Genomic DNA, 10,372 nt, shown 5'->3' with positions numbered 1-10,372 from the left:
AGTTTTATAGTGTCTGGCCTTACATTTAGGTCTTTAATCCATTTTGCATTTATTTTTGTGTGTGGTGTTAGGAAGTGTTCTAATTTCATTCTTTTACATGTAGCTGTCCAGTTTTCCCAGCACCACTTATTGAAGAGGCTGTCTTTTCTCCATTGTATATTCTTGCCTCCTTTATCAAAGATAAGGTGACCATATGTGCATGGGTTTATCTCTGGGCTTTTTAACCTGTTCCATTGATCTATATTTCTGTTTTTGTGCCAGTACCATGCTGTCTTAATTACTGTAGCTTTGTAGTATACTCTGGAGTCAAGGAGCCTGATTCTTCCTGCTCCATTTTTTTTTCTCAAGATTGCTTTGCCTATTTGGGGTCTTTTGTGTTCCATACAAATTGTGAAATTTTTTGTTCTAGATCTGTGAAAAATGCCAGTGTTCATTTTGTTGCAATGATAAATGGGAGTGTTTCCTTAATTTCTCTTTCAGCTTCTTCATCATTAGTGTATAGCAATGCAAGAGATTTCTGTGCATTGATTTTGTATCCTGCTACTTTACCAAATTCATTGATTAGCTCTTGTAGTTTTCTGGTGGCATCTTTAGGATTCTCTGTATCATGCCATCTGCAAACAGTGACAGTTTTACTTCTTTTTTTCCAATTTGTATTCCTTTTATTTCTTTTTCTTCTGATTACTGTGGCTAAAACTTCCAAAACTATGTTGAATAATATTGGTGAGAGTGGGCAACCTTGTCTTGCTCATGATCTTAGTGGAAATGGTTTCAGTTTTTCACCATTGACAATGATGTTGGCTGTGGGTTGGGCATATATGACCTTTATCATGTTGAAGTAAGTTCCCTCTGTGCCTACTTTCTTGAGGGTTTTTATCATAAATGGGTGTTGAATATTGTTGAAAGTTTTTCTGCATCTATTGAGATGATCATATGGTTTTTATCCTTCAATTTTTTAATATGGTTTATCACATTGATTGATTTGCATATATTGAAGAATCCTTGCATTCCTGGGATAAACCCCACTTGATCATGGTGTTTGATCCTTTTAATGTGATGTTGGATCCTGTTTGCTAGTATTTTGTTGAGGATTTTTGCATCTATGTTCATCAGTGACATTGGCCTGTAGTTTTCTTTCTTTGTGACATCTTCATCTGGTTTTGGTATCAGGGTGATGGTGGCCTCGTAGTATGAGTTTGGGAGTGCTCCTCCCTCTGCTGTATTTTGGAAGAGTTTGAGAAGGATAGGTATTAGCTCTTCTCTAAATGTTTGACAGAATTCGCCTGTGAAGCCATCTGGTCCTGGGCTCTCGGTTGTTTGAGATGTTTTATGTTTCTTGAGGTAGGATTGTATTGCTATAAACTTCTCTCTTAGAACTGCTTTTGCTACATCCCATGGGTTTTGGGTTGTTGTGTTTTTATTGTCATTTGCTCCTAGGTATTTTTTGATTTCCTCTTTGATTTCTTCAGTGATCTCTTGCTTATTTAGTAGCGTATTGTTTAGCCTCCATGTGTTTGTATTTTTTACAGATTTTTTTCCTGTAATTGATATCTAGTCTCATAGCATTGTGATCAGAAAAGTTACCTGATACAATTTCAATTTTCTTAAATTTACCAAGGCTTGACTAGTGACCCAAGGTATGGTCTATCCTGGAGAATGTTCCATGAGCACTTGAGAAGAAAGTGTAATCTGATGTTTTTGGATGGAATGTCCTATAAATATCAATTAAGTCCATCTTGTTTAATGTATCATTTAAAGCTTGTGTTTCCTTATTTATTTTCATTTTGGATGATCCGTCCATTGGTGAAAGTGGGGTGTTAAAGTCCCTTACTATTATTGTGTTACTGTCGATTTCCCCTTTTATGGCTGTTAGCTTTTGCCTTATGTATTGAGGTGCTCCTTTTTTGGGTGCATAAATATTTATGATTGTTATATCTTCTTCTTGGATTCATCTCTTGATCATTATGTAGTATCCTTCTTTGTCTCTTGTAATAGTCTTTATTTTAAAGTCTATTTTGTCTGATATGAGAATTGCTACTCCAGCTTTCTTCTGATTTCCATTTTCATGGAATATCTTTTTCCATCCCCTCACTTTCAGTTTGTATGTGTCCCTAGGTCTGAGGTGGTTCTCTTGTAGACAGCATATGTACGAGTCTTGTTTGTGTATCCATTCAGACAGTCTATGTCTTTTGGTTGGAAATTTAATCCATTTACATTTAAGGTAATTATCGATACATATGTTCCTATTACCATTTTCTTAATTGTTTGGGGTTTGTTATTGTAAGTCTTTTCTTTCTCTTGTGTTTCCTGCGTAGAGAAGTTCCTTTAGCATTTTTTGTAGAGCTGGTTTGGTGGTGCTGTATTCTCTTAGCTTTTGCTTGTCTGTAAAGGTTTTAATTTCTCTGTCGAATCTGAATGAGATCCTTGCTGCGTAGAGTAATCTCAGTTGTAGGTTTTTCCCTTTCATCACTTTAAATATGTCCTGCCACTCCCTTCTGGCTTGCAGTTTCTGCTGAAAAATCAGTTGTTAACCTTACGGGGATTCCCTTGCATGTTAATTGTTGCTTTTCCCTTACTGCTTTTAATATTTTTTCTTTGTATTTAATTTTTGATAGTTTGATTAATATGTGTCTTGGCGTGTTTCTCCTTGGATTTATCCTGTATGGGACTCTCTGCGTTTCGTGGACTTGATTGATTATTTCCTTACCCATAGTAGGGAAATTTTCAACTATAATTTCTTCAAATATTTTCTCAGTCCCTTTTTTTTCCTCTTCTTCTTCTGGGACCCCTATAATTCGAATGTTGGTGCGTTTAATGTTGTCCCAGAGGTCTCTGAGACTGTCCTCAGTTCTTTTCATTCTTTTTTCTTTATTCTGCTCTGCAGTAGTTATTTCCACTATATTATCTTCCAGGTCACTTATCCGTCCTCTGCATCTGCTGTGTATTTCTCTGTCTTCTCATTTTGCTTAACTTACTGTGTTTGGGGTCTCCGTTTTGCAGGCTGCAGGTTCGTAGTTCCTGTTGTTTTTGGTGTCTGCTCCCAGTGGGTAAGGATGGTTCAGTGGGTTGTGTAGGCTTCCTGGAAGAAGGGACTGGTGCCTGCGTTCTGGTGGATGAGGCTGGAATTTGTCTTTGTGGTTGGCAGGACCATGTCTGGTGGTGTGTTTTGGGTGTCTGTGAACTTATTATGATTTTAGGCAGCCTCTCTGCTAATGGGTGCGTTTGTGTTCCTGTCTTTCTAGTTGTTTGGCATAGGGTGTCCACCACTGTAGCTTGCTGGTCGTTGAGTGGAGCTGGGTCTTAGTGTTGAGATGGAGATCTCTGGGAGAGTTTTTGTCATTTGATATTATGTGGGGCTTGGAGGTGTCTGGTGGACCAAGGTCCTGAACTCAGCTTTCCCACCTCAGAGGCTCAGGCCTGACACCCGGCCAGAGCACCAAGACCCGTCAGCCACACGTCTCAGAAAAAAAGGGAGAAAGAAAGGAAGGAAGGAAGGAAGAGATGGAGTGAAGGAAGGAGGAAGAGAGAAAAAAAGAATAAAATAAAATAAGTTATTAAAAATAAAAAAGGGGCTTCCCTGGTGGCGCAGTGTTTGCGCGTCCACCTGCCAATGCAGGGGAACCGGGTTCACGCCCCGGTCTGCCCGCATACCACAAAAAAAAAAAAAAAAAAAAGTAATTAAAAAAAGAGACAAAGAAGAGAGTAACCAAACCAAAAAAGAAATCCACCAAGGATAACAAGTGCTAAAAACTAACACGGGCTTCTAGGTGGCTGCAGTAGCAGCCTTAGCATTTCATGCCCATCTCTTGTGTCCACGCTGATAGCCATGGCTCACGCCCAACTCTGGAGCTCATTTAGGCGGTGCTCTGAATTCCCTCTCCTCACACACCCCGAAACAATGGTCTCTTGCATCTTAGGCAGGTCCAGACTTTTTCTTGGACTCCCTCCCAGCTAGCTGTGGTGCACTAGCCCCCTCCAGGCTGTGTTCATGCAGCCAACCCCAGTCCTCTCCCTGGGATGTGACCTCCAAAGCCCAAGCCTCAGCTCCCAGCCCCCACCCACCCCAGCGGGTGAGGAGAGAAGCCTCTCGGGCTGGTGAGTGCTGTTGGCACTGATCCTCTGTGTGGGAATCTCTCCACTTTGCCCTCTGCACCCCTGTTGCTGAGCTCTCCTCCGTGGCCCCAAAGCTTCCCCCCCACCCCACCCCCATCCCTACCAGTGAAGGGGCTTCCTAGTGTGTGGAAATTTTTCCTCCTTCACAGCTCCCTCCCCAAAGTGAAGGTCGTGTCCCTATTCTTTTGTCTGTTTTTCCTTTTTTCTTTTGCCCTACCCAGGTACCTGGGGAGTTTCTTGCCTTTTAGGAAGTCTGAGGTCTGCCAGCGTTCAGTAGGTGTTCTGTAGGAGTTGTTCCACACGTAGATGTAATTTTGATGTATTTGTGGGGAGGAAGGTGATCTCCACGTCTTACTCCTCTGCCATCTTGAAGGTGCCGCCCCAAATTTTCCCTTTTTATACGGACATCAGTCATATTGGATTAGGGGTCCATCCTACTCCAAAGGGATCTCATCTCAACTAATTACACCCTATTTTCAAATAAGGTCACATTCTGAGGTACCAGATTTGGTGAGGGACACAAATCAACCCATAAAAGAACTATTTTGGCAATAACTACACATATGGTGATGGCTTTCCCCTGATGTAGTCAGTTTCCCCCAGTATGTTTATAAACAGAATAGAAAAAAACTTAAAGAAATCAGAAAGGTAATAAAAACTTGTGGATGAAATGAGCTCTGTCAGAGACAGTTTATGATGGTGCCTCTGGATCCTGATTTCTCAGCTATGCGGCTCTTGAGCTTTCCCTCACAGTAGCCTCTGGGTCTGGCCTTTCTCCTGAGAGACAGCACTCTCCTTTATATTCAGCCCATATACAGATGAAAGTTCCCTTTCTTTTCTCCTTTCTTCCTATTCCCTGATAGCAGCTAGAATTTCCAGAGAAAGTTTGACTAAAAGCTAAGAAAAGAACCCAGTGAGTTTGAAAGCACAGATTTCTGATCTTAAGAAAAATAAATGCTAGCCCCATCTAGGGCTAATTTAGTCCCTCTACTAAGTTGTGGTCTTCTATGGCCTCTATGAATGTGTTGTGTATTCACTGAAGTCTGGCTGGAGGGAACACCAGATTCCTAGCACTGTATGAGCTCTTGGAACTGTTTACCTTACAATAACTGTTTCTTCCTCAGAAGCTGTTCTTTTCTGGCTTTGTCAGATTTCACCCTACACATGCTCAGACTGGTATTAACCCAAACACTCAACAGGAACAATATGCACATACCTGGAATTCTTTCCTTTTGTAGCTCCCTCCTTTCTGGGACAATCTCAGCTGCCTAGATCTCCTTGATTTCTGGTTCTTTAATTCAGCAAGTTTCCATTTCCCCTCCTTGGTCATAGTCTGGGAATTACCTGCAGGCTGAGTACCCAGGAAATGCAAGTGGCTCCCTTCATTTACCTCCCTTTCTTTGAAGATCACAGGTCTGTGTTGTCTGTTGTCCTATGTGTAAAAATAGTTGCTTCCTATACTTGGTCCAATTTTCCAGTTGTTTTCATAGGATGTAATTCCAACCTGACCCACTCTGTAATGACACAAAGTGAAATTCTCCCTGGCATATGTTTTCGAGACATTTGGCCATCATACATAACTAAATTAACTGTTCTAATAGAAGCCAATGTTTGGAACTTGTTTTAACTCTCCAGAATTGTTGCTTTGTTTTTACTATTAGTTGTCTATTCTATTTTTCATTTGCCTATTTTTCTGAAAGTAGAAAGCTATGTGGGGTTGAGAGTTGTTGGGGATTGAAAATGGATGGTTTAAATTTGGTTAATCATCATCTAGTTAACTTACGTTTACCATGCAAATACTAATTTGGTTTCATAAGTTAAGTGAATCACAGGTTTGATGATTATTTTTGTGTGTGATGTACTTGGTGAAGATGTAGAAATAGATATTATCATTGATAACACAGTGCTGAACTAAGATGCCCGAGGTTGTCCACTATTTCAAGAATGTAGTATTATTTCTCTGGGTTATGTTCCCAAGTTTACCTACACTTCTGCAGTGTGTGATCATGAGAACCAGAGCTTCAGAGCTCTTCACATGGGGAAAACCAGTCCATTGTGGTGTCACCATAAAACGTCTCAACTACTTTCTTGCTATTCCTGAAAAATAAAACTCCTGAAAGAGGAAACAAAGCTGCAAATAACATGACTGCGAATAACATTCTGTCCATGTCAACTTGGTTATAAAACTCGGACTAAAGATTAAAAAAAAAGTTATGGTGCATCTCTCTGATGGGCTATAAGGAATTCATTAATATCTTGTTTTCAAAAGCACATTTAGTAATAGTGGGATTAGAAAACGCTTATCATATAAATGCCAAAAAATTTCGTTATAATATAAAATTGTAAATACAGTATGATAATCTTTTGTATGTGTGTGTATACACACATACAGACACAACTATATACATATAGATACATTTCATACATATGTATATATATATAAAACTGGAAGAAATTTTATATAAAGGTTAGTAACTATTAATCTGAGTGATGGAATTACTGATAATATTTACTCTTGATTGTCAGATTCCATCTTTATCATTTATCTATTTTTATACTTACCAAATTTTCCATGGTAAATATCATTTTTTCTATAATCAGAAAAAATATTTTTCCAATTTTACAGAAAATCATTGAGAGGACAGTATTGGTTAAAAGTAAATTGAAATGCTGGTTTTATTCAAAAAACAAAACAATGGTGAAGTGCATAAATGAATTTTGAATGCTGCAGTCTCATCTGTTGTCTAGACGGCTGAAAAGTTTTGAATTTATTTTTCTTTCCTTTTTAGATCAGCATCAAGGTCACAGTACAGGACATGTTCACTGGCATTGAGAAACTTGTTAGTGTGGCTTTCTCTACATTTGTAGCCAAACCAGCTGGAAAAGAAAAGGTAAATTTCTTTGTGAAGAGTATCTAGCATGTAATTCAGGGACATATCAACAGAAGTATAAGCATCAGAATTATTATGGAATAAGGGACATTTCTTTTTACCGTGAGATATACTTTCCCAAGATTTGTAACTCACCAATACTTATCATAATTTTCACCAATATTTATGTGGTAATATCACAGTATTAACTGCCTTAGAGAAAATGAGAGATGTAGCCAGTTTGTGAAAGAGAAAAAAATTGTGTTTTAAATGATCTGAAGGTCATGTCAGTTTCCCCACAATATTGCTTGCTGGTTTAGTTCTTTTCTTTTGTGGTTATATAACTCAAAATTGAGTTAAATTTTTTTTTTGTGGTATGCGGGCCTCCCTCTGTTGTGGCCTCTCCCGTTGCGGGGCACAAGCTCCGGATGAGCAGGCTCAGCGGCCATGGCTCACGGGCCCAGCCGCTCCGCGGCATGTGGGATCCTCCCAGACCGGGGCGCGAACCCGGTTCCCCTGCATCGGCAGGCAGACACGCAACCACTGCGCCACCAGAGAAGCCCTAAAATATTTTTTTAAAGCAAGAGCATTTTAGCTAGCAGTTGTGTCTTATGGTCCAATCACTTTTTCATGCCTAAGGGAATAATGTCAAAGTTTCTGAGTTATTGAAGTTTAAACATAAGCTGCAGGGCATATAGGGTAAAAACACCCTTAAAAGAAATATGTTGGCCTGATGTGGGTGCCCAGTGGGCTTGCCTGGCTTTGGCCCAGAGCAGCGTGTCCCTTGTCTGCTGCGGACTTACTCATAATTTCTTGGCTTTTCTTTTTAGGGTCAGAGTGCCTAGGGGAGGATCCGCATTTAGTCTAAGCATTATATATATATATATTTTTTTTTTGTGGTATGCGGGCCTCCCTCTGTTGTGGCCTCTCCCGTTGCAGAGCACAGGCTCCGGACGCGCAGGCTCAGCGGCCATGGCTCACGGGCCCAGCCGCTCCGCGGCATGTGGGATCCTCCCAGACCGGGGCGCGAACCCGGTTCCCCTGCATCGGCAGGCGGACGCGCAACCACTGCGCCACCAGGGAAGCCCTAAAATATTTTTTTAAAGCAAGAGCATTTTAGCTAGCAGTTGTGTCTTATGGTCCAATCACTTTTTCATGCCTAAGGGAATAATGTCAAAGTTTCTGAGTTATTGAAGTTTAAACATAAGCTGCAGGGCATATAGGGTAAAAACACCCTTAAAAGAAATATGTTGGCCTGATGTGGGTGCCCAGTGGGCTTGCCTGGCTTTGGCCCAGAGCAGCATGTCCCTTGTCTGCTGCGGACTTACTCATAATTTCTTGGCTTTTCTTTTTAGGGTCAGAGTGCCTGGGGAGGATCCGCATTTAGTCTAAGCATTATATATATATATTTTTTGTGTGTGTGGTATGCGGGCCTCCCTCTGTTGTGGCCTCTCCCGTTGCGGAGCACAGGCTCCGGACGCGCAGGCTCAGCGGCCATGGCTCACGGGCCCAGCCGCTCCGCGGCATGTGGGATCCTCCCAGACCGGGGCGCAAACCTGGTTCCCCTGCATCGGCAGGCGGACGCCCAACTACTGCGCCACCAGGGAAGCCCCAAAGCATTATATTTTTAACATTTTATTTAGTTAGTTAGTTTATACAGCAAGTTCTTATTAGTTGTCTATTTTATACATATTAGTGTATACACGTCAATCCCAATCTCCCAATTCATCCCACTGCCACCCCCCCACCCACTCTTTCCCCACTTGGTGTCCATAAGTTTGTTCTCTACCTCTGTGTCTCTATTTCTGCCTTGCAAACTGTTTCATCTGTTCAATTTTTCTAGATTCCACATATATGCATTAATATACAGTATTTGTTTTTCTCATTCTGACTTACTTCACTCCGTATGACAGTCTCTAGGTCCATCCATGTCTCTACAAATGACCCAATTTCATTCCTTTTTATGGCTGAGTAATATTCCATTGTATATATGTGCCACATCTTCTTTATCCATTCATCTGTTGATGGGCATTTAGGTTGCTTCCATGACCTGGCTATTGTAAATAGTGCTGTAATGAACATCGGGGTGCATGTGTCTTTTTGAATTATGGTTTTCTCTGAGTATATGCCCAGTAGTGGGATTGCTGGGTCATATGGTAATTCTATTTCTAGTTTTTTAAGCTCCACACTGTTCTCCATAGTGGCTATATCAGTTTACATTCCCACCAACAGTGCAAGAGGGTTCCCTTTCCTCCACGCCCTCTCCAGCATTTGTTGTTTGTAGATTTTCTGATGATGCCCATTCTAACTGGTATGAGGTGATACCTCATTGTAGTTTTGATTTGCAATTCCTCTAAGAATTAGTCATGTTGAGCAGCTTTACATGTGCTTCCTGGCCATCTGTATGTCTTCTTTGGAGAAAAGTCTATTTAGGTGTTCTGCCCATTTTTGGATTGGGCTGTTTCTTTTTTTAATATTGAGCTGCCTGAGCTATTTATATATTTTGGAGATTTATCCTTTGTCTGTTGATACGTTTGCAAATATTTTCTCCCATTCTGAGGGTTGTCTTTTTGTCTTGTTTATAGTTTCGTTTGCTGTGCAAAAGTGTTTAAGTTTCATTAGGTCCCATTTGTTTATTTTTGTTTTTATTTCCATTACTCTAGGAGGTGGGTCAAAAAAGATGTTGCTGTGATTTATGGCAAAGAGTGTTCTTCCTACGTTTTCCTCTAAGAATTCTATAGTGTCCGGTCTTACATTTAGGTCTTTAATCCATTTTGAGTTTATTTTTGTGTATGGTGTTAGGGAGTGTTCTAATTTCATTCTTTTACATGTAGCTGTTCAGTTTTACAAGCACCACTTATTGAAGAGACTGTTTTTTCTCCACTGTATATCCTTGCCTCCTTTGTCATAGATTAATCGACAACAGGTGCGTGGGTTTATCTCTGGGATTTCTATCCTGTTCCATTGAACTATATTTCTGTTTTTGTGCCAGTACCATATTGTCTTGATTACTGTAGCTTTGTAGTACAGTCTGAAGTCAGGGAGTCTGATTCATCCAGCTCTGTGTTTTTCCCTCAAGATTGCTTTGGCTATTCGGGATCTTTTGTGGCTCCATACAAATTTTAAGATTTTTTGTTCTAGTTCTGTAAAAAATGCCATTGGTAATTCGATACGGATTGCACTGAATCTCTGAATTGCTTTGGGTAGTATAGTCATTTTCACAATATTGATTCTTCCAATCCAAGAACATGGTATATCCCTCCATCTGTTTGTGAAATCTTTGATTTCTTTCATCAGTGTCTTCTAGTTTTCTGAGTACAGGTCTTTTACCTCCTTAGGTAGGTTTATTCCTAAGTATTTTATTCTTTTTGTTGCAATGGTGAATAGGA

The 10,372-nt window shown here is 40.3% G+C and overlaps 1 protein-coding gene and 1 long non-coding RNA gene across 2 annotated transcripts in view; one reads left to right on the top strand and one right to left on the bottom strand.

The window, feature by feature from the left end:
- The window catches only part of ACOT12 (acyl-CoA thioesterase 12), a 55,167-nt gene that overhangs the window by 11,953 nt on the left and 32,842 nt on the right, over nucleotides 1-10,372 (top strand). Inside the window, exon 4 of the mRNA XM_024125398.3 lies at nucleotides 6,903-7,004. Coding sequence (XP_023981166.1) covers nucleotides 6,903-7,004 — 102 coding nt within the window. The remainder of the gene's footprint in view (nucleotides 1-6,902; nucleotides 7,005-10,372) is intronic.
- LOC114486735 (uncharacterized) overlaps nucleotides 6,906-10,372 on the bottom strand; it is a 32,232-nt gene continuing 28,765 nt past the window's right edge. Inside the window, exon 3 of the long non-coding RNA XR_003680970.2 lies at nucleotides 6,906-6,990. This is a non-coding gene — a long non-coding RNA (uncharacterized lncRNA). The remainder of the gene's footprint in view (nucleotides 6,991-10,372) is intronic.

Source organism: Physeter macrocephalus, chromosome 8, assembly GCF_002837175.3.
Source record: "Physeter macrocephalus isolate SW-GA chromosome 8, ASM283717v5, whole genome shotgun sequence".
In the NCBI taxonomy this organism is placed as follows: Eukaryota; Metazoa; Chordata; class Mammalia; order Artiodactyla; family Physeteridae; genus Physeter; species Physeter macrocephalus.
The sequence above is the reverse complement of the archived record's forward strand: the minus strand, read 5'-3'. Positions and strand labels throughout refer to the sequence as shown.